Here is a 20169-nt window from a genome sequence, read left to right as displayed (position 1 = left end):
GTGGTTCATGCCTATAAGACCAACTATTTGGTAAGTAGAGATCAGCAGGAATGTGGTTCAAGGCCAGCATGGCACCCAAGGTAGCAAGTCACCATCCCAACAAAACCAAATACTTGGAAGATTTAGGAGGATCACAGTCTCAGACTAGTCCAGGCAAAAAGGCCCAAGACCCCATCTAAAAAAAAATAACTGAAGCACTACTGGCTGTTGGTAACTCATGCCTATAATCCCAACTACTCAAGAGGTGAAGATCTGGGGGTTACTATTTGAAGATAATCCAAGGAGCAAAGTCTGTGAGACTCTTGTCTCTTTACCATCAAAAAGCCAAAAGCTGGACGCAGTGGCTTACACCTATAATCCTAGCTACTCAGGAGGCTGAGATCTGAGGATCAAGGTTCAAAGCCAGCCTGGGCACAAAAGGACCCGAGTCTCTTTATCTCCAATTAACCTCTAGAAAACGGGAAGTGGGGCTGTGGCTCAAGGGTAGGGTAGTAGCCTTGAGCTGAAGAGCTCAGGGACAGCACCCAGACCTAGTTCAAGCCCCATGACCCACAAAAAAACAAAAACAAACAAACAAACAAACAAAAAAGAAGTCAAAAGTAAAGCTGTGGCCTCAAATGGTAGAGAGCATAAAAGCTCAATTATAGCATCCAGGCCCTGAGTTCAAGTCCCAGGATTGGCACAGAAAAAGGAAAAGAATTGTAGGTGCTAATATGGACAGTACACAGAGAGCTGGGTTAGAGCTCAGGGGCAAAACACTTGCTAAGCACACTGCATTTCCCTTTGGTGAGTGAAGAGGAGAAACAAGGATGAGCCACGAGAGAATGAGAACGGAACTTCTTCATTTTTAAACCTACAGAATCGTGCATTAAGTGAACTTTTGAATTCTGTAGGCCAATAGAATATGGAAAAAGAATTCTAGAGCTGGCCTATATAATCTTACCTACCCAGTAGGCTGAGATCTGAGAATTTCAGTTCAAAGTCAGCCCAGGGCATGAAAGTCTTTGAGACTCTTATCTCCAATAAACCATCCAAAATGTCAGAAGTGGAGCTGTGGCTCAAGTGGTAGAGTGCTAGCCTTATGCAGATGAAGAGATCAGGGACAACACCCCGAGTGAGGTCTAGTCCTAGGACCAGTGTGCACATGTGCAGGTACATATACACATACACACTTACACACACACACAATAAAGAAGAAAAAAAGAGAAATAACTCTGCAGACGAATACAGTGTTACAAACTTTTCCTTTTCCCAAGAAAGACCACCGAAAGGCAGCACAGGGACTGCCATTCTTACATCTTACAGAAAGGTTTTCTTAGCAAGAGTGAAGGTCTGTAGGGGGCATTATCAGAGAAGAATGTGAAGGTAAAGAAATACACCTCAGTAAAAATGTCCTGGTGTGGAATATTTTTTTCCTCACGAGAACCTATGAGGAAAAGCCCTCGCTTACCTGATGCTGATTTTCCGGTCATGGGGGTGGGCAGGCTTGGTTCTCGAGGTGCTGGGCCCCCTTGGGAATTCTTGTCCCACAGGTTCACATTCTTGTAGTTATAGCTGTTGGGGTCTCCCCACGCGGAGGTGCCATCGTCAATGTCCATCTTCCGACTGATTGACTGTGGGGATGGCTCTTCCCAGCCACTGGGTTCTTCATCCTTAGGGGCAGTGGGCTGGGGTCCGCTGCTCCAGCTGGAATTGGAGGGCCGCACACTGCCTGGCGGTGGTGGGGGCGGCCCTCCCCATGAGCCAGAAGCGTCTGGTTGTGGTGGCGGTGGCTGCTGCGGTGGCTGCTGCGGTTGATGTTGTTTAGTCCAGGAACTGGGCTGCCTGCCTGTCTCATTCCATGCCGGGGATCTTTTGCAATCTTCCCACCCACCTTTGGAAGCTAGGCTTGCGTTCCCCCCATTACCCCAAGTTCCAATTTCACTCTGCCCTCCTTCACCCCACCCAGACACAGGCTTATTTGCAGTACTTTCCCAATTGTTGTTTTTTGCTTGATCAACTTCCTCGCCCCAACCGTTCTTCCCAGAAGTCCACCCTTGACTGGGCTGGCGGCCTCCTCCCCACCCCTGATCCTTGCTGGAATTCTCATTCCAAGAGGAAGGAGTCTTGTCATCTGCTCTTCCTCCTCCCCAGTTAGAAGAGTTGTTGTTCTTATAGTCATTCCAGCCTCCTGTGTTCTTGGGGTCTTTCCACTCAGTAGAGGCTGAGAGCTCCCCCCATCCAGACTTCATTTGATTGCTTTGGCTGGGTGCATCGCCCCAGCCCCCTGAGTTCTTGGTCTGTGTGGCAGCGCTCTCCCACCCCTCAGTTCCTTTGTCAGATTTTCCCTCAAGCCTTGGCACCTCTTCAATGTCCCACACTGTGTCCTGCTTAATTTGAGTTTGGCCCCAGCCAGTGTTGGAGAGCACCCTGGGGTCCAAATCAGTTCGGCTCAAAAGAGTCTGCAAGACAGCCTGGCAATCAGGATGTGTGGGCCTATACGACCGACGGCCAGAATTGTGACTGTCGCTACTTCCTGCTTTGTGGTTGCTTCCAGTGCTTTGTCCTCCAACTTCACTTCCTGTGGAGCTGGAAGATCTTCCCCAACAGGGAGCCTGGGCATTGCCTTGGTTTTCAGGGAGGGGGTGGCCCTTTTGATTGTCCCATGCTCCAGTGCTAGAATTTGGTTGGCTTGGACCACTCCATTCTCCAATTTTCAACTCATCAGACCCAGTCGGCTGTTTCCATTCTCCCTGAGAGATCCCAGATGTCATTTTGTTCCCTTCACCCCATTTGTTGTCATTAGAGTCCTGAGGGCCAAAGTTCCAGGACCCACCCGTAGACCTGTTATTATTGTCCCAAGAGTCATTTTTTGACCCACTTGATTTCTGAACTGAAGCTCCTTTCCAGGAGTCCTCTCTATCTTTTCCATTGTTCCCATTGTTTCCAGAATTACTTTGTCCAGAGACTGTGTCAGTTCCAGAAGGACCCCTAGCTGCACCCCAAGATCCAATACTCCCAGTCTTACGATCTCCAGTGCTTTGTGAGGGGGCATCAGTGCTCCTGGAGGCGTTCCCCAAGCCCATTCCGAAGGGCATTCCCTTATTCTCCATGGGGTTTGGTGAACTTAAGTTCAAGGAGTTAGTGTTTCCGTTTTTTGGTCCATCAGTGTTATGAATTTGAGCCTGTTCTCTGCCAGAGACAACAAAATTAACACCCGCATTTTCCATCTTTGACTGCTGTTCCCTGGATGCCTGACCTACTGTGCTAACCTGTGCACTGGAATTACTAGTATCTGTTTCCAACGCCCCTTTCCTAGAAGTTCCTTCTTGGACCAGCGCTGGCCAGGCAGATGGGTTGCTATTTGGGTTAAAGTTGCTGAAGCCAGAGCCAGGTCCAATTCGATCCTGACCACTCACATTCCTCCAATTTCCTAGTCCATTGTTGCTCTCTGGAGTAGAGTTGGAAGATTGAACAGATTTAGCCTTAGGGTCAGATTTCCAAACCCCAAGATTACATTCGTTCCCAGAACTTGCAGACTGGCACTGGCTCCCTTTGCCTTTGTTACTAGTGGTACTTCCTGGCAGAGTGCTCTTCTCAGAGCCAGGGTTCGAGGCACTGTTGTTATCGGTGGTGTTTTCGGAAGAAGATTCAGTGTCTTTGCTGGCAATACAAGGCCATTCTTCCATGTCAGACCCGTCTACAATCACCTTGTCCCAGATGTGAATTGGGTTGGGGGAGGCGCCGTTGTTGGAGGAGGCTCCCGGACCCCAAGTGGAATTTGCATAATTTGAAGCAGCAGCACCTCCAAGGGTTGACTCTGAGAAAGAGATCACCTGATCAATTATGGCTTCTCAAGCATTACCTTCAATTCCTGGAGCTTACACTGATCAGGACAGTTTCCTTAAACTGTCCTGTCCCTGCCCCATACATACACTGGCTTCTCTAGCCATCACTTGTCTTGGGTTATATCGCAACTGTTGGTTACCTCTTCTTCACCGGTCTACTGTTCTATTTGCTAAGTTGAATTCCACAGCATTTAGCAAAGCTACCTCCTAGCCATTCCTATTGATAGAAAAATGCTTTTTGTCTCTTATGACAAAATAGCACTACAAACTTGATATGTCTCTTATCTGCTCCTAACACCCCCAACTGAAACAATTTTTCTAAAATGTCCTTTGGATTCTATATTGTCATATGTAAGCCTTGACCTACACTTTGATCAAGATATGTCATGATCTTGGCTAACATTCAAGTTGAAGTTATCTTCTACAACCTTCCACGTAAATGTCTACATTCCACCACTGTGTCTTCTTACCCTGGCAATATTTCATGATGGCAACTATTCTGTGTGTGTGTGTGTGTTTCTTTCATCCTGAATTAACACAGTGAAATTTACTAATCCTTTTGGGTCTAATTCAAGTGTCATTTTTGTGAAGCTGTTTTTTGAGCTCATCACCTAGAAATAACTTCCCCTGGCAATAGTCATTTTCTCTACTGCAACAGCACTATGTTCACATTGTTCACGTGCTTCTTCACGTGCCTCATCCAGTGAATGTCTCAATTCTACACCGTGGCCAAGCAATGCTGCTCAGTACACTTCTGCTGAATGGGAGGTGGTCCCTAGCAAGCTCAGCATGTAAGAACCAGACAGACTTGCTTTCAAAGGAGCTTAATCTGATCAAACACTATCTAGCACAAATATGGAGGTGGAGCCCCGCGCCAATTGCTCTAAGAATGATTTGCGAAGTATGGCTTAATACTATATTTGGTGGGAAGAAAAATGACATCTTTCTAAATTGTGTCGACATGAGACTGATTTACACTGGACCCATGTCTCTCTGTGGTCCCCTTACTGGCCGCCAAGGATCATGAAAGAAGGGCTGTGTCTACTCTGGGCTTGGTCTGACAGCCATTGAAGCCTCATGGGTATGGTATGTTTCTACACAAAGCCTGTGTCAAAACTAGATTTTTCTCCATCCTTACTTTACATACAAGATGGTGACAAATTTGTGTGTGTGTGTGAAATCCACTGTTTAAACCCAGAACTCAAAGCATGAATTGGTGGAAACCATTAATAAGCTGTCCTTGCAAATGCTTGACTTAATTCAAGCTCTAAATTTTAATATAACCTCAGAAAACATATAAAGAGACAGGCTGAAATCTGTTAATGAACTTTAAAAAAAGGAACCGAGAAATTTTTTGTTTTGGTTGACTTAGTCATTAGCCATCTATTAAAAACGCAGAACTTTTATCGAGGTGCAGTGGTAAACGCTTCTAATCCTAGCTATTCAGGAGGCTGAGATTTGAGGATCTCGGTTCAAAGGCAGTCTAGGCACTACAATCTGTGAGACTCTTCAATTAATGACTAGAAAACAGGAAGTGGGGCTGTGGCTCAAGGGATAGGGCAGTAATATTGAGCTGAAGAGCACAGGGACAGAGCCCAGGCCCAGAGTTCAAGCCCCATGACCCACAAAAACAAGACAAGACAAAAAAAAAACCAAAAAAAAAAAAAAAAAACCCACCCTAAAACTTTTGGGCTGAGAGTTAGGCCTAGCAGTAGAGTGCATATCTAGCATGTCCAATTCCTCAGTACTACAGACATAGAAAAAGCTGAAAGTTCTACTGTGACTCAAGTGGTAGAGCTCTAGCCTTGAGAAATTCCAAGGACAGTGCTCAGGCCCTGAGTTCAAGCCCCAGGATGTGCAAAAAAAGAAAAGAAGAAACTCTTTAACTAGAACACTTCCTGTCCACATTACAGTATCAATAGCAAAGCTCAACATTCAGGGGCTTGAAAATCAGGAAAGCTGATTGGTATATATTTTGGCCAGCCCTGGGGCTTGAATTCAGGCCTGGGCACTGAATTTTTCAGTGTGTGTATGGTACTGAGGAATCGAGTCCAGGGCTTTATGCATGCTAGGCACACACTCTATCACTAGGCCATGCTCCCGGCCCTAGAAATAACTCAGTAGGGTATGTACTAGTGGTTCATGCCGGCAATCCAGCAACTCAGGAAAATGGTGGTTTGAAGTCAAGTAGTGTTTCCATTACATCCATAAAGTCCAGGAGATTCCATTTCAAAATAACCAGCAAAGAGCTGGGGTAGGGGGATGGTAGAATGCTAGTCAAGCAAGCACCAGGTCCTGAGTTCAAACCCTGGTACCAGCAAAAAGAAAGAGGGGGGCCGGGAGTTTGGCCTAGTGGTAGAGTGCTTGCCTAGCATGCACGAAGACCTGGGTTTGATTCCTTGGTACCACATACTTAGAAAAAGCCAGAAGTGGTGCTGAGGCTCAAGTGGTAGAATTCTAGCCTTGAGAAAAATTCAAGGGCAGTCCTCCGGCCCTGAGCTTAAGCCCAAGACAGGCAAAAAAAAAGGGGGGGGGGGGCTGGGGGGGGAAAGAGAAAGCGAGTGAGCTCAGGGACCCTGAGTTCTAATACCAGGACTAACACGAACAAAACAAAAGCAGAATGGTATGGTATGGTATCTCCCATGATTCTACATTGTAATGGAAAAGTTGTTCTCTCTCTGACTGTAGCATTCTGGAAGCTTAAGCACAGAATCTGAAGGTTCAGAACAAGCCTTCATTGGAGCCCTACATCCCCCTCATTGTTTCCTGATTGGGGTCCATAAAACTATAGCTGCTCAGAGAAAAAGGCATGAAGACCCACAGTAGCTGCTCATGCCATGAGGAGAGATTACTCAGTTTCCAGGAACTACCCATTGCACAGCGGGATCCTCTCTGAATATCTTATGAATAATCCCAATAGTCTGTGTAGGTGACAGAGCTGGGGATCTCACACCAGGCAACGCACAGGCGAAGCGCTCTCTCTGGCTGAGGGCTGTCCTTACCTGGAGCAGTCCCGCTCTCGCTCTGCAGCAGCGTTCCTGTCACTTGTGCGTTGTTTGGGTTTGCTCCAGGTGCTGCGCAGGGAGGAGGCCCCGCCCCGCCCCCGAGGAGCATGCAGGACGGCGGAGGGGGCTGCCCACGTTTTAGTAACACTTTGTGGTCCTGCTGGCAACGGAATCGCGGTGGCACCTCCCGAGGCATGTAGCGGGCGGCGCTTGGCGGCTGTCCGTTGGGCACGGCCACCCTTTTGGCATTGTTGCCACCATTGACTGGCGGCGATGGAGAGCTGCCAATGGGGCTGGCGGCCGCTGGTTGGCTTAAACTTGGTTTCGTCACTTCGGGCACTGCAAGAGAGGGTAGAAAAGTCTCTGAAACCAAGGACATTTTTCTAGAGATGGTTTTTAGGAATGCTCACGTAAGATGGATTCTAACAAGACAAACTTCCTCGCGGCTTTTGGGGACACACAGTCTTCTAAGTTGCAGGCAGAACTTTCTGTTAACTGAGGGCAAGGTGGAGACGATGGGTGGCACTGACAAGGGTTCAAAGACAACACCGTAGAATTACATGCCACGAACCCAGTCGACAAACAGAATTAGTTCTCAGAAGGATCATGCCTCTTTATAGGAGCTCCTTCTCTTCATCCAGGTTCTGAAATGTTAACCTTTGTTTCACCTGTGCAAAGTTAGACTGAAATGCCCCATTTATACAGAACCCTCTCTTCAAGGATATGCAGGAACTGCACTCAGAATAGTTCCCTGAAGGCTCGGCAAAGCAGACCCCTACAAAACCTCTCAGGGCCATACTGTCACAAAATTTGACTTTACTTCCTATAGATACCTGAACTCAAAGGCTTGCTTGGTCTTTTTGAACTATTAGAAAAATCATAAATCTTTCAAGGTTTTCCCAAAGGCCTTTCTTCTTTCTCCCTTTCTTTCCTTCTTTTCTCCCTCCCTTTGTCCTTCTTTCCCTCATTCCTTCCCGCTATCCCTCCATACCAGGGATTAAACCTTAAGCACTTTATGACTTGAGTCATGTCCCTAGTTCTTTTGTTCTTGAGATGGGGGGGAGTCTCATAAAATTTTCCCATACTGGTTTCAAGCTCTGCCTCCCTAGTAACTGGAATTGCAATCATGCAATACCATGCTCAAAAATCTCATAATTGACCAAGATGGGGGGTGGGGAGGAGGGTAATGGGGACCAAGACATGTGAAAGGGTATCCATGTATGTGAATTAATGCACCTTCTATCTGGCAAATATCATGTAACCCTTTTATTAATTACAATAAAAATATTTTTAAAAATCTCATAATTGGATACCTTTTCCATTAAATTGAAATACTCTGAATATTACTTTCATTTAAAAAATGGTAAATAGCATAGAAATGTGCACAGAGACCATGAAGCTGCAAGATGCCACACCATTTGACTTCACCCTCAGCCCAGCAGAGAAGATTCTCTTAGAATGCACACTTTCTTCCTTCATCCTAGCACAAGACTGTCCGCCTTCCCAAGAAAATCTGCTTTGCAGATACAGGCTTACACTATTACAGAATACTATGAGGTCCAAATCTGCTACTCAGGGTCCTAGGGGGGCCAGTCCTGGTGGCAGGACTGCTTTGACTGCTGAAATGATGCTGGGCCAGCATCATTTAACTGGCTCCTTTCTGACCAGAGAGATGCATCATCAGAAAGCAGGGGGCCCGATCTCTCTACCACTGGACACTAACGAATATGATCAGTGCCAGCAGTAAAACGTACATATCCGGGGCCGGGAGTTTGGCCTAGTGGTAGAGTGCTTGCCTAGCATGCATGAAGACCCAGGTTCGATTCCTCGGTAACACATACATAGCAAAAGTCGGAAGTGGTGCTGAGGCTCAAGTGGTAGAGCTCTAGCCTTGAGAAAGTCCAAGGACAGTGCTCAGGCCCTGAGCCCAAGCCCAGGACTGGCAAAACAAAAAAAAAAAAAGTACATATCCAATGTAAGTTCTGGTAACCCATGCCTGGTGTCCCAATAAGGAAGGAGTGTGTGAGAGAGAAGATCCATGTAATAATCAGAATAAAGGATGTAAGAAAATAAATTAGTTATTATTTGCTATTAATTAATATAGTACCCTCTTCAGAACTTATAGCAACTGATGGACTAATAATAATAATAAAGATTAATGAAGTCTTTTTGCTTCTGGAAGATTCCATGGCATTTTATCCCTTTTATGAGAATAAGGAAAAAGCTGACAAAGGGCCATGTGCCTAAGGTTCATGCTTATAATCTTAAGCTACTCAGGAAGCTGAGATCTGAGGATTGCAGTTTGAAGCCACCCTCAGCAGGAAAGACCACGAGACTCTTATTTCAGCTAGAAGTGGAGCTGTGGTTCAAGTGGCAGGTAGAGTGCTTCCCTTGGGCAACAGCAGCAGCAGCAGCAGCAGCAGGCAGAGATTGGGTGGATTCAGGAGGTATACTTCTGTAGGACTTCCCTTCAAAGAGCCAGAATCCTTACTTTTATTTAACTAGGTTGGCTTCATGTCCCCACACAATTTTCCTAAAAAAAGAAAACCTAAAGAATAGCCTAAAATGACTGAGGTCCAAATTCTAGCTGCAGATACACTGCACTGTCTCAACTAAGGCAACTTGGTGGCATGGTGTACTAGGCAAAACTGCTACACAATGTCCTTGGGACATTTTCTCACCGTCATATCAGGTATAGCCTAGATTGTAAATGATAAGGTCCTATAAAGTGGTAATGCATATGCTTCAGCCACTTCCCTTCTAAGAGTGTTCTCTCAGGAGGCTAGTCATTCAAATTTCCAAGACCTAGTCAGAGAAAATCCACAGGATACGTGAGTCACAGGCTAACTGCTTCAGGGTGTGATAGATCCTTATTAGATTTCTTTGATTATAGTTCTCAAGGAGTTCAAGAACTTTAAGCATTTAAAAAGGTCAACCAAAATTCTTGCCTGTTACCAAAGAGGAACCAACTATTAGGCAACAGATCAGATCACCCTGACTTCAAAGTTCAGACATCAGAATGGATGTGTACATCTATCTCAAACTATCAGATGACAGCAGAAAAGAAATTATCATTGATGAAAGTGTGACTTTTCAAGCCCTGCCTATTCTGAATCACAATGATGTGTAGGTTGTGGTGCAAATATTTCCAAAGATGAGCTGCTGGCTCATAGTTTTTCATTCCCAGAGAAAAAGTCTGTGGCTTCAAATATGGTTTCTGTACCATAGAGAAGAAAATGGGGAAAAATTCTGTATAGTCTTCTTTTCTGATTTCTCCTCATGAATAAATGATTTATACTCTAATGACTGACTCCCTTTCCTACATCCTTATCTCATCCTTCTATCTCATTTAGAACTTATTGTTCTTATTTCTGACAAACATCAGTAAGATGGTAGTTTTTCATATCGAAACACTGGGGAGTCTGAACTGATGGCCTCATGTTTGCCTGGCTGGCGCTCATCATTGTAGCCATTCCTGGAGCAGGTAAACTTCTAAACTGTCTTGAGTGTATATGATCAACAAGCCCAACAACCAAACTAGACCGATATAGACTACTGACTACTGCTAATTATCTTCATGACACCAACAGGAAAAAAAATCATCTAGGAACGTGTGTGTGTGTGTGTGTGTGTGTGTGTGTGTGGTGTTTTGCCAGTCCTGGGGCTTGAACTCAGGGCCTAAGCACTGACCTTGAGCTTTTCCCTCATGCTAGCACTCTGCTACTTGAGCCACGGCACCACTTCTGGCTTTTTCTATGTATGTGGTACTGAGAAATGGAACCCACGTCTTCATGCACACTAGGCAAGCACTCTACTACTAGGCCAAACTCCTGGCCCCATCTAGGAATGTTTTTAAGATAAAATTTAAATACAAAGAAGACCTACAAAAGATGTTTTTCTTTACCTGCCACTCATGTCTTCACTCCAACACACCCAACACACACTGTCTTTGCCCTCAACAGCATTCTCCCCATTAAGTCACTTTAATCTAACGGCAGTGGGCACCTATGGGACTCTCTGTCTCTCCTCTCTCCCCTCTCCCCTCCTCTCGCGCGCGCGCGCGCGTGTGTGTGTGTGTGTGTGTGTGTGTGTGTGTGTGTGTGTGTGTACATGTACATAAGACTCTTATCTGCAATCAACTACTCAGATAAAGCCAGAAGTAGTACTGTGGCTCAAGTCATAGAGTGCTAGCCTTGAGCAAAAGAATCTCAGGGACAGAGCCCAGATCCTGAGGAGTTCAAGCACCAGAACCAAAATACACACACACACACACACACACATATAAAGTTAAGCTGGTGTATGCCTGTAATTCCAGGTATGTAGACAAGTATAAATAGCAAAATCATAGTCTAGATAAAAGCCAGCTAGGCAAAAAGTAAGATCTAATTAAAAAAGCAATGAATGGGGACTGGAAATCTGGCCTGGTGGTTGAGTGCTTGCTTAGTATGTGTGAAGACCCGGGTTCAATTTCTTCGTACCACATATATAGAAAAAGCCATAAGTTGTGCTGTGGCTCAAAAGGGCTAGTCTTGAGCGAAAGCAGCTCAGGAACAGTGACAGTGCCCAGTCCGTGAGTTCAAGTCCGTGCCTAGAATGCACAAGGCCCTCATTTCAAAAACCCCAGGAATGAAAAATGAAAAAAATTCAGCTGGGTGTGGTGATACATGCCTAGCTAAGTGTGGCCCAGTGACAGAATGCACGTGGTGTTGGGCTGGATCCCCAGCATCAAAAGAAATCTATGTGAAACAGGGTCTGCCCTATTTCTACACTCAAGTCACTTGAACACAAACTTCTGCTGAGGATTTGACTATGGCTCTGTAAATGTTTTCCACATCACTGTCTTCAGTTTAGACCTCTCCACCTTCCCCGCAAACTCACTTGTCCCCAGACCCTGAATCCTATTACCTAACACAGGGCAGTCTTCACTCAACTAGTGCTCAAGATAGCACCGAGGCAGGTAGATTAAGATTCTCAGTGTGCCTACACACACACACACACACACACACACACACACACACACACCACACACACACACACACACACACACACACCCAACCACGAAGTGGAGCCAAAAGCTTCTCTTCAGTTCCTTCCTTCTTTCCTTTCTTCCTATCAGCACTGCTGCTGAGTAGGGAAGAGTTCTTATGACCTTCCATCTGGACTGTCCTGTGCTCATTTCTCCTGAACCACATGTCTACCTCCCCACATTCATTCTTTTTTTTTTTTTTTTTTTTTTTGGTGTCAGTGATGAGTTTTGAACTTAGAACTTCATACTCTCTCTTGGCACTCAACCACTTGAGCCATAGCTCCACCTCCTCATGTTTCTTAGCAGAGACCCGTTTCACCTCTGAACAAGAACCTACTAGGATACTGGTATCTCCACAGGTGTAAGAGGTGCTACAAGTAGTTTATAAATAACCTAGTTTATACCTCTGGGATAAGCTCAGAAGACCCAGCTGGGTCACAATTGTCCATAATCCTAGATGTGTCCTTCAGATGCGTAGCAGCAGAGTACAGGGGAAGATTACGAACTGTTGCTTTCAAAGACAGTAACCAAAAATGTAACAGACTCGCTGAGTTGGGGGAATTTCCTCCCTCCTTTTACTCATCACTAGAGCCTTTGGGGTCAGAATAACTCTCACTGACAAAAATGACTATTCACAGAAATAAACTGTTATTAAACAGATATTAACTGTATTTAACATCTACTAACAGATATTACTAACTAAGAAAATGTTCTGTGCCAGGCACCAATTCTTGAAATCAAGGCCTCACACTCTGGCTAAGTTTTCTGGCTCATGGCTGACACTCTACCACTTGAGTCACAAATTCCACTTCTGGGTTTTGCTGCTTAAGTGGTGATGGACAGTCTTTGAAAGTTATCCGCCCAAACTAGCTTCATATCTCAATCTTCAGATATGATCTACTGCATCAATTCCTTAAACTTTTTTTTTTTTTTGCCAGTCCTGGACTTGAGCTCAGGGCCTGAGCACTGTCCTTGGACTTTCTCAAGGCTAGAGCTCTACCACTTGAGCCTCAGCACCACTTCTGGCTTTTTTCTATGTATGTGGTACCGAGGAATCGAACCCGGGTCTTCATGCATGCTAGGCAAGCAGTTTAACCACTAGGCCAAACTCCCGGCCCTTCCTTAAACTTTTGATTTTTTTATTTCAGTCAGTCATGGGGCTTAAACTCAGGGTCTGGACACGGTTCTTGAGATTTTTCTTTCAAGGGTAGTACTCTACCACTTTGAGCCACAACTCAACTTCTGGTCTTCTGGTGGTTAATTGGAGGTAAATGAGCCTTTATGGACTTCCTTTAGCTGCTTCAAATCATGATCCTCAGAGTTCAGCCTCATGAATAGTGAGGGTTACAGATGTGAACCACCAGTGCCCAGCTCACTAATATCCACAAGTCTAATATCCACAAGGAAGACTTGAGCTTTTGTATGAGGTGATTTTCCTCTGTCACCTGAGTGATAGTCCAGCTTTGGCCTATGTCCTCATGGGAACTCCACTTAAAATCTCTGCTCTACTCTCCTCACTAGAAAACTCACCATTAAAAAAAAAAAAGTCACTGAATTGAAAAGAACACAGAATGAATTTACTTCTTCTATAAAACAGAAAAATCTTACTTGGGTCATCTGCATAGCTCAAGACTCAGCACAAACACAATCTTTTCCTTTTTCTTATAGGTTTTGTTAGGGAAAGGGACAAAGTTAGTCTCCAAGTTGAGTTAAGGGGAGGCTTTCTAGGGAGGTAATGATTTAGGAGAAAATGATGAGACCCAAAAATATCTGCTGAGGGAAGAGAAAGAGAAGCCAGCAAATATGAAGAGCTGTGCATGAAGCTGGACAGCAAGCCCAGAAGGGTGAGCATGGCCTCCATTTACGGCTTCACACAAGTCAAGGATAATTTTTATTTTCACTTCCTGTCTACCTCTTGGTTTAACTAATAAATCCCAGAAGAGATAAAACAGGCTCCCAGCATTCTTTATTAGAATAACTGACTTACTTATTTTTGTGTGGATACTGGGTCTGGAATGTGCCTTCAGTTCTAATTGCCTTTCTTTTTCTTGGTTGATTGGAGGTAAGAGTCGTGAATTTGACTGCCTGGGCTGCTCTGAACTTCACAGCTCACCTTCCTGAGTAGGCAGGACTATAGGTGTAACTCACCAGTGTCCAGAGGACCTTATTTTGTAATTGCATTTGGAGAGTATGAAGTATATTCTATCTCAGTAAATGGAGCATAACCCTGATTTGAAGAAAAATTTGATAGTAAGTAGAAAGTAAAGTTCAACTTTTAAGACTTCAGCAAAGGAACAGGCTAGGGGCAGGGAGTTTGGCCTAGTGGTTGAGTGCTTGCCTAGCATGCACAAACCCTGGGTTTGATTCCTGGGTACCATATACATAGAAAAAGCCAGAAGTGGTGCTGTGGCTCAAGTGGTAGAGCTCCAGCCTTGAGAAAGCCCAAGGACAGTGCACAGGCCCTGAGCTCAAGCCCAGGACTGGCAAAAAAATTTAATTAATTAAAAAATAACTAAAAAAAAAAAAAAAAAAGAACAGGCTAGTACCAAAAACAAAAACAACACAACAAAAACAAAAACTTCTCTTTTCTTTTTTCTTAAAAAGAAAGACTACGTAATGGGTTTCACTGTCTAGCAGCAATGCCACTGATCGACAGAGCAACGCAGCTGGGCAGCACAGCTCCAACTTGGCTTCATGAACATTCAACATGTGGCCAGACCCCGGAATCCAACCCCAAAGGTCTAGTAACCACAAAGCCTCGGGCGTCCAGGAAAACACCAAGTTTCTCAGCTGTCATCCCTATAAGTCATCAAAAAGCCCTATAAACAGTTAAGTACCCAAGCCCTTTCCTAGCTGCTAAGTTGGTTTAGAAAATACGGACACAACCACTATAAATAACATTTTTTCTCTATGGCAAGGTACAATTTATAGATTAAACAACATAATCGAAAAAAGATATTTGAGAGCCATATTACATGCCTGTAATCCCAATGTACAGAGGAGAAAGCAAGAGGATAGCAGGTGGAGACCACTTGCCAGTCTAGGCTACAGAGGAAGACACTATTTTAAACAGCAGCAGCAGCAAGAACAACAAAAATCAAACGAAACCCAAACCAGCATACTTTCAAAAGAATGCCTACTTCTAGATTGAGAAGTGGCTAAATGTGCAATCCTCCTGTTAAATACATCCTAAAATTTTTCCTCAATTAAAATAATTACACTGAATCCCAGGCTACATTTTCTTTGGTAAGTCTTTTGACTAGAAATATATTATAGTAGTCTCTTAGTTATCTGAGAATTTTGTTTCTCATAAATAAAAATTTCCCAAGAAATTAGCACTGTCTGTTCATCTTCCATCACTGTAAGATGTTTTGTCTATAGAGAGCCAGGCACAGTGGCTCACGCCTGTAATCCTAGCTACTCAGGAGGCTGAGATCTGAGGATCACGGTTCAAAGCTAGCCTGGGCACTAAAGTCCATGAGACTCTCATCTTCAATTAACCACCAGAAAAACCAGAAGTAGGGCTGTGGTTCAAAGGGTGGTAGCCCTGGGCTGAAGAGCTCAGGGACAGTGCCCAGGCCAGAGTTTAAGTCCCAAGACCACCATCACCACCACCACTATAACAACAACAACAACAAAAAAAAAAAAAAAAGAGGGGAGGGAGGGAAGGACAGAAAGAAGGAAGGAAGGAAGGATGGACACATTAGAGGGTCTCTCATCAGGTCCTTTCTTTGGGGGATGCAGTCCAGGCTTTTGAACTCAAGACCTATGCTTGCCTGGCAAATGATCTGTCATTTGAACTATACTTCTAGCTCTTTTTTCAAATTTGTATTTATTTATTTATTTATTTTGCCAGTCCTGGGCTTGAGCCTCAGCACCACTTCCAGCTTTTTTTCTATGTATGCGGTACCAAGGAATCGAACCCAGGTCTTCGTGCATGCTAGGCAAGCACTCTACCACTAGGCCAAACTCCCGGCCCTTTTAAAAAAATTTTTTTAGAGACAGTTTTGAATTTTTGCTTAATGCCAGCCTGGACATCAGATCTTCCAACTCACAGTCTCCTTGGGTAGCTAGGACAGCCATTTACTGAGATACGATCTTGCCACATTTTTTTCATTTTATTTTTTATTATCAAGGTAATGTAGAGATGGGTTACAGTTACATTTGCCAGATAGTGGGTGCATTACTTCTCACACATTGATGCCCCTTCTTGTGTTTTTGTCCTCATTTCCCTCCCCCCAAGAGCAGGACTCACTCTTAACGTTTCTCCTGATCCCCACCCCTTGAGTAGCTGGGATTACAGGCATAGACTCTTACCAAGTCTTACCTCTCCACCATCCTTATCTACTTACCTCCAATTCAGCCATATTTGATATTCTTCACCTAGGGTGACAGAGCTCATATACTAGTGTCACCTGCAGAACTTTTTGAAATATATCTCTTAGGGCCACAGACTGGGACAGTTAGCAGCAGTCTGGGCTATATTCTGACAACTCCATGCCAACAGTTTCAACCCATACCTAATTGTAAACCATATATTTAATGGGCAACAACAGGAACTCTCTTAATTCCTAACTCACCAATTTGTGTATGTTGTGCATATATGTGTACACTGCTACTGGGGCTTGAACTCAGGCTCCTGCTTAGCTTTTTCACTCAAGGTTGGCGCTCTACCACCCCAGCCTTCCTAGCTCTCTCAATCTTTGAGTACAAAGCAAAAGTGCGACCATCAACAGACTAAACTACATGATCAAAAAAACAAAACAAAACCTTAACCTGAGTGTTCTATTCAAAACATTATCATTTTAAAAAGCCTCTTCCAGCTCTAACTCAGAAGACTGTGCAAACATCCAAAACATCTGAACATTCCATGTTCAGAGGATGCATGCTATGGATTTGGTAGTTAACCAAACTCTGCAGTGCCCATCTCAAAGTAGGAGCTGTTGTTTTGTGTTATTGCTCTACAAAAGGATTTGGAAAAGGTTCAGTTCAAAATCATGACTCACTTTAGAACAAAGTACATTTTTTTGCTGAAAAATTTAAGGCCAACTAGCAATATTACAAGTATGTAATGGTAATTTGTCATTACCACTGTTCTTTGACTGCCAACAACCACCTTAATGATTCTACACCACTCTTTTCAGTGGGCTGGAGGCTGAGTCACCAGCACTGAGATCTAAGCACTAAAGGTACTTATAAATTTAAAAGAAAAAAAACCCTCTTACCTTTGGTTTTTTGTTCCGTGACCTGCAAAATAAATAAGATATAAATAAATGAAATTTGCTTTCTAATTCAATAATATAATACTTTAATTTTGATAACTCAAGTAATGTAAGCTATCAGACAATACATAGGATTAATTAAAAGCACATACACACACACATTGAAAATTCAGATACCTCAGAGATTATGGCTGTCTAGCTACAGCTTACATGACCACTATTGGGAAGGAAAAAGTAGTATTTCTTTTCCCTTTGTCTGTCTTTTTATATATGCCAGTCCTGGACTTACAGGGCCCGAATACTGCCCTTGAGCTTCTTTTTGTTCAAGGTTAGTGCTCTACCACTTGAGCCACAGCTCCACTTCTGGTTTTTTTGTTAGTTTAGTGGAGGTAAGGTGTATTACAGACTTTTCTGCCCCAGCTGGCTTTAATCCTCAAGCCTCAGATCTCAGCCACCAGAGTAACCATAGATGTGAGCTACCAGCACCTGGCTGAGTTGTCTGTTTTGGGGTTCTTTTTAAAAACCATTTCCCTGGTTAAATGATATGGTCCACATGCTGGAATGATGTTCAGCATTTTGGTTGCTCCTGAAACTAAATTTTCCCAAGACAAAAGGATTCCTGTTAGTATGTATGCAAGACTAAAAAGCTAAATTGGGGCCACCATGGGAAGCCCCAATGGTAGAGAGGATTTATACCCACGCCATGCCACTTCTTGACTGTGAACTGTTTGCCATTTATTTGTTGTAAGGATTAATCAGACAGTCTATGGCCATGTGCAGTTACTGTTTGCTGTTGTATTCAGAATTTATATAAAGGAACACAGAGTATAGTATTAAGACTGAAATATACAAAATTTGAACAAATATAGAGTGCTTTGTTAGAAGTATTTCTTTGAATAGTAACTAAGACAGCTATAAACAGTGATTAACCTAAAAGGCTAGATAGCGGAATGGAATAATAGATTTTTATATAGCTTGAAAATGATGATTAGAAGCCACATAGGCAACTGCTTCCAGTATTGTTAGGAGGAGAAAACAAAGAGGGGCACCTAATTATACACATCCAGTAAGACAGAAACAAAACCACAAGAAGTCACACACAAGGAAAACACCCACCAATTCCAGCAGTGGTCACATGAGGTTAGTAAGCTCATGGGTGATTCTGACCCTCTTCTCCCCAACTGTTAAATCTTCTCAAGCAGGTCTATGTTGGTCATCTGACTTTTGTAATAAGAGCTATTAGAAAACGAATGCTAACCATCTTGCAAAGAGGAGGTCTTGATTATTTGTTGCTGGTTACTGTTATGAAGACATGGCTGTCTTTAGAGAAAATGACCTGGAGCTAACCAGCTGACCTCTGTCAGACTCAATCTGAGCTAAGCTATTTACTCTGAGGAACCTTCTAGAATGCTTTTTTACATTCTTGCTTTAAAGACAGGCTGGTTCCACAGTACTGAATTTGTAGAACAAGGTGTCTTTGAAATGAACCTACTTTCCAGAACTGCTACAGAGCTCAATTCTCCTGAAAGCCTTATAATTTTTCTACAATCCCCACTTATCTGAGAACGAATAAGTTACATCCACATACCAATTCCTTAAGGCAATTTTGGTGTTATAGCACTATAAATATTTCTTAGAGTACCACTTTGAAAACCAGCTGTATAGAAACCATGCCTTTTCCAGCTGCAAGCAACAAACTCAAGTAATATCTATTATGTCTTACAATGTGGGTTCTGGTAAAAGAGCAATCCCCAGAGAGTAAAAGGCTAGATGGGCAAGGCCTGTGTTCTGCCAACACCACACACACAATTCTCCTTTCTAGCATCCACCTAAGGTGTTAATGGAGTGGATATTATCCTCTCTCATGAGTGGACATCTAACAGCATTTCCTCAAGATGGCTCTGGAAAGAGCAAATTGAAAAGTTTGTGTTTAATTTCTGGATAAAAGTAACTTAAGTTTTAGTTTTAAATAAAAGCCGATGTTTTAAAAAATTCTAGTGCTATCACTAGAATTCTAGCGCTGTCACTATCTAACACACACACACACACATTTCAGTGCTGGGTATCGCAGCTAAGGCCCGCAGCATGCTAGTTAGGCAAGGGCTTGAGTATGTTCAATGAAAAATGTTCAATGAAATGAGCAGCTTTTTTAGTAACAACAAGGCACCAGGCACTGCCCTAGTTACTATCAATACAAACATGAGTAAAACTTCAAGAAACTCACAGCCAGTTTGAAAAGGAGAAAAGAGACACAAAGAGATGGTTATCAAGCAATGGAAAGGCAGCACGAGAGACTTGAAAGCATCAAGAGATACCACGCGTGTTCATCAACTGAAAGGATGGCCACATAATAGAAACTTGCACATTCTCTGTAATTCCACCACAGCACATTTTATGCCACCTACTTGAATTTACAATAAAGTTGAAAATCACTGAGGCAATCAGAATGAGCTTTGTGTGCTGTCCTTAAAACTGCTAAGTTGGAATTTAATTCTGTAATTACACAACTCAGTATAACCAAATCAAAAGCCATGCGTGTCAGCCTAGAGTGTGTCCTATCTGATCAACAACATTTTTGAACAAAAATGACTGAATTTTTATTGGCCATAACCACTTCCAAATTTTAGAGCAACTGTTTCCTGCCATTACGTACTCATCAGCTAGCTTTCAGTGTAAAAGCAAACACACAGGGCTGTCCAGCAATCACAGTTCACTCTCCAATTAAATACTCTCTTTTGTCTTAAACCACTCTCCGATTGGTGGAGTCCACTAACAGGATGCATAGTTTACAGCTGCGTGTTTTAGTAGTCATTTCTAGACACTGCTATGTTCAGTGGAAGAAAACACTGAGTTAAAAATTAAGCCAAAACATATACTGCAGCAATCCCTCACTTGTCATCTCTTAACAGCCTCAGCTCAAGGCCCTTGGAGCCCAGCCTATTAACTGCCTGTTTCCATAGACTGAAAAAGTTGGCTGTAGGACCAATTCAATAAATGCGTGAGTGTCCTGAAGCGGGAAAAAGTCTCTGCCTGAGATTTGATCTCACAGCTCTCCAGTTGAGGCTGAGGTGGCAGCAAGGCCCCACACT

At 43.5% G+C, this 20169-nt stretch overlaps 1 protein-coding gene across 6 annotated transcripts in view; it reads right to left on the bottom strand.

The window, feature by feature from the left end:
* Window positions 1–20169, bottom strand: part of Tnrc6b (trinucleotide repeat containing adaptor 6B) — a 209956-nt gene that overhangs the window by 48071 nt on the left and 141716 nt on the right. For all 6 annotated transcript variants that reach the window (XM_090328774.1, XM_090328771.1, XM_090328772.1 and 3 more), the window contains 3 exons: window positions 17084–17105; window positions 6830–7171; window positions 1451–3799 (listed from right to left, as the gene is read on the bottom strand). In XM_090328774.1, the coding sequence (XP_090184900.1) occupies window positions 1451–3799; window positions 6830–7171; window positions 17084–17105 (2713 nt within the window). The remainder of the gene's footprint in view (window positions 1–1450; window positions 3800–6829; window positions 7172–17083; window positions 17106–20169) is intronic.

Source organism: Megascapheus bottae, chromosome 2 (genome assembly GCF_031878675.1).
Source record: "Megascapheus bottae isolate mThoBot1 chromosome 2, mThoBot2.hap1, whole genome shotgun sequence".
NCBI classification, from domain to species: Eukaryota; Metazoa; Chordata; class Mammalia; order Rodentia; family Geomyidae; genus Megascapheus; species Megascapheus bottae.
Note: the sequence above shows the minus strand (reverse complement) of the source record. Positions and strands in the feature narration are given on the sequence as shown.